General features: G+C 36.6%; 1 protein-coding gene across 1 annotated transcript; it reads right to left on the bottom strand.

Annotated features, from left to right (window-relative positions):
* Positions 1-703: 703 nt before the first annotated feature.
* Positions 704-3,620, bottom strand: LOC132095938 (serine/threonine-protein kinase Nek2-like). Its single transcript, XM_059501031.1, has 4 exons — positions 3,485-3,620; positions 3,341-3,410; positions 3,149-3,246; positions 704-856 (listed from the first exon to the last, which is right to left on the bottom strand). Exons 1-4 carry the CDS (start codon positions 3,608-3,610, stop codon positions 704-706), a joined length of 447 nt encoding a protein of 148 aa, XP_059357014.1. The 5' UTR covers positions 3,611-3,620.
* Positions 3,621-4,227: the final 607 nt, after the last annotated feature.

Genomic DNA, 4,227 nt, shown 5'->3' with positions numbered 1-4,227 from the left:
TGTATGTGTAAGATTTAATGCTCCTTCCTGATTACTGTCACTGCTACACCAAACTATCCATCAACTTCCACACAGTCACCATTCACACTACACTTACTCTCCTCTGAGTTTAATCACACCTCAACACCACACTCATGAGCCAGCACATGCACACATACTCTCAATTTAGGTGAGCTTTACTGGCATGACAAAAACTGTACATTTGTATTGCCAAAGCAGTTGCAGCTGGGCTGCTTACAAATAGTGCACATATGTATTAACAGAAAGAAAAAGAATAATAGTAACAGTAACGATACAAGTATATAAAAAGTATTAAGCATGTAGTCCAAAATGAATTAGTGTATGTAAGTGTATAAGTGAGAAATAATATAAAATAAGATAAAGTATTAGATTTACAGAGGCAAAATATACATCTAAGTAATACAATACAATAGTATGGCATAACATAATCTACACGTGCTGGAAACATCAGATCAGGGCAGGTTGAGTGTTTTCTCTAATATCATGACAGGCAGACACATATTGAGCAGCAAACACACAGCAGTTCTTGTGTTCTCCTAACAGATACGGCAGTTTCTCCTGCTTCGGAAGAGTTTTAAATGTCTTATGGATCTGCTGTATTTGATCACAGAACACTGTCCGTATGTCTGTGTATTTGGAGCATTCTGTTAGCAAGTGCAGTTCTGTTTCCATCTGATTCAGATCACAGTGTGAACACAGTCTCTGCTCCGCTGGCAGCCATGTGTCTGCCCGTCTCTATCATCAGCTTGTGTCCGCTGAGTCTGTATCTGGTCAGCGTGCTTCTCAGTTTCTGATCTGACACTGTGTACAGATACTCTGCCATACTGTACTCCCTCTTTAGAGTCAGAGAGCATCGCATTTTACTCTGTTGATCTGTTTGGGTTTGCCAGTGAGTGATGTAATTCTGTTTGATTTGTGCAGTAATCTGATTGATTCTGATGTGATTCAGAGCATCAGTAGATGTTAGTGAAGCATCAGGACTGAAGCTCTGGATCAGCTGAGGGAGGGGACTGCTTTCTTGGCAAATATATTGGTATTGAAGGGCTTTATAATGATATGATTGGGGATCACTGAGTTCAGATGTTTCCAGAATTTAATTGCCCTCTTTTTGAATCTTTATTATTAGAGGATATCTGCCTTATTCTGCCTTGCATTCATTATTTGTTGTATGCCGGAGCAAGTGTAATATATTTTTTACAAAGTTCTGCATGCAGGGTCTCAATTGGATGCTTTTCCTATTTGGTCCTATTTGGTGAAATCTTGATTTTCAGCCAAATTCTAATAGGGATTTCTATAGGACATTGCCGTTTTATGGCGTAGAAGGCCCTGTGTGCTTTATCTCTCAGTTCATTCACAGCATGATTAAAGTTTCCTGTGGATGTGATTTTCAAACCCAGGTAGTTGTAGTGTGATGTGTGTGTTATTGGGTTAGTGCCTAATGTAAATGTGTGTTGTGTTCCTCTGGATCTGGATCTTTTCTGGAAGATCATGATTTTGGTTTTCTTCAGGTTGACTGTCAGGGCCCAGGTCTGGCAGTATTGTTCTAGCAGATCCAGGTTCTGCTGTAAACCATGTTGAGTGGGAGACAGCAGAACCAGATCGCCTGCATACAGCAGGCATTTGATCTGTGAGTTGTGTAGTGTGAGGCCAGGGGCTGCGGATCGCTCCAGGCTGCTCACCCGTTCATTGATGTAAATATTAAATAATGTTGGGCTTAAGCAGCAGCCCTGTCTCACACCACGCTCTTGGGAAAGATACCTCGTACGTTTGATGCTGATTTTTACACCACATTTATTTACAGTGTACATTGATTTGATAAGGTCATAGGTTTTTACCTCCTATGCCACTTTCAATAAGTTTGTAAAATAGTCCTTGGTGCCGAATTGAGTAAAAAGGCTTTTTAAAGTCAATAAAGCATGCATATATATTATACCTTTATCTTGGTTAACATGTTTTTTAATTAGAATATGTAATTTATAGATGTGGTAAGATGTACGGTAATTTGGTAAAAATCCAATTTGACTTCTGCTCAGTACATTGATGTGCAATAGTTAAGAATTGTTTAATGCTACTGCTTTTTTGAGTTGGAGGTTTTAATTTTTTTTCTTTAAGTGCTTCATCAGTTATTTACTCTGCCCATACATTTCTTCTTGACTGAGGCCTAGACCACACGGACACGGGTATTTTTATAACTGGAGTTTTTCCTCCTGCGTTTAAAAAAAAAATCCCGTCCACATGAAAACGCAAAAACGTGCTATCAAGCGCTGTCAAGAGCATGCCACACCAGCAGGCAGCGATATAACCCAAATTGTAAAGTCACCTTGGCCAATCAGAAGCAGTAAGCAGCGCACAATCTGACGTCAAACACAGCGGATAACGGCGCACACTCTGACGTCGCAAGGCAAAAACCCCGGTTATACTGTCCACACAACAACACTGCAACCGGTGCTTCTGAAAATGCTCACCCTGGCCGTACTTTTCAAAAATGTTCGGTTTCGGTGCCCTGAAACTGCGTTTTCGTGTGGACGAAAGGCAGAACCGCATAAAAAAAGTCACGGTTATAAATATACCCGTGTCCGTGTGGACAGGGCCTGAGAAGCTGTTTCAGATATATGCCACAAAAAGGAAGACAATGCAATCGCATCTTCTGTTCCATGCTGACTCAGCATGATACACATAATATATTTAACCATACAACACATTAACGCATTAAATCACAATATCCATTCCCATTTAAATGCCCAAAATTGAAAGCATAATTGTAGAAAATATATACATTTTCAATAATACAAATAATATATATTTTTTTTGTTTACTCCTCATTTATGCATTAATGCTGTGTTTTGGGAGATTTGAAGTACTTTTGTACCCATTTACCACAAAAACCTGAAACTACACCATTAGCTTGCATGTGAAATATATATTTTTTTTAATTGTTTCTGGATATTGATCTAGGTGTTAGGTGTGGAATACTGCCATCTGGAGGTTAGTGAAAAAACTAAGGAGATTAGTGTTTAAGCAATAACTTGTTTTGACCAGCAGAGGGCCATTGAAAGCTATTCATTTTACTGGATGTGGCCAACTGCTCATAAATGCCACCTAAGTCACACTTAATCAACAAACATACCTCAGAAAATGCAACAGTTCCTTTATTTTCAGGATAGATTTTGTGAGTTAGATCTCCACCCTCACAGAGCTCCATTACAAGATACAGACAGTGACGATCTGAAAACAGATTAATGCATTACAGTGTAGTTTAAAATAATTGATTAAAGTTTGAATGTGAAGTACAGATTTAGTAATGTAAATTTATTTTAACCTTTGATGGTTTCCTTATGTTCAACTATGTGTGGATGTTTGAGCTTTTCAAGAAAATTAGATACATCATCCTGAAAACAGACAGAAATATATCAGAATTTCTCTTTGCATTTAAACAATATTATAATTAAAGTTTTTGTCTCACCTGGTCAGCGTTCAGCTGTTTAATGACAAACTGATCACCACCTTTATTTTTCACCAGTGATTTATTCTCTTCTTCACTCACTATTGTGTAGCCTTTGTCTTTTAGAACTGACTGATTGCTCCCCATCTCCGATGATTTCTGACTGAGAAAAGCAGCGGTAAGATCCATTAACTTATACATACTTATACACACACACAAACACACACACACACACACACACACACACACACACACACACACACACACACACACATACATATATATATATATATATATATATATATATATATATATATATATGTATATATATATATATGTATATATATATATATATATATATATATATATATATATTTATATATAATTAATGAATTCATAAAGGTTTCCTGATGTTTCATTTTGCTTTCTTAAATAGTTAATTAAAGGGCTTTAATTAGTAAATACAGATGCATCTCAATAAATCAGAATGTCTTGGAAAAGTCAAGTTTTGTTAAATGTGAGCCAAAATCTTCACAATTAAAATAACCAAAGACATAAACTACTTCAGTCTGTGTGCATTGAATTTATTTAATACACAAGTTTCACAATTTGAGTTGAATTACTGAAATAAATGAACTTTTCCACAACATTCTAATTTATTGAGATTCACCAGCAATTGGTGTACCAGACAAGTGTAATACATTTTTATGTTTTAACTCGGAGAGTCAATTCAGATGAATAATTTAATAATTTTGTTACCTGAA

Source organism: Carassius carassius, chromosome 2 (assembly GCF_963082965.1).
Source record: "Carassius carassius chromosome 2, fCarCar2.1, whole genome shotgun sequence".
NCBI lineage: Eukaryota > Metazoa > Chordata > Actinopteri > Cypriniformes > Cyprinidae > Carassius > Carassius carassius.
Note: the sequence above shows the minus strand (reverse complement) of the source record. Positions and strands in the feature narration are given on the sequence as shown.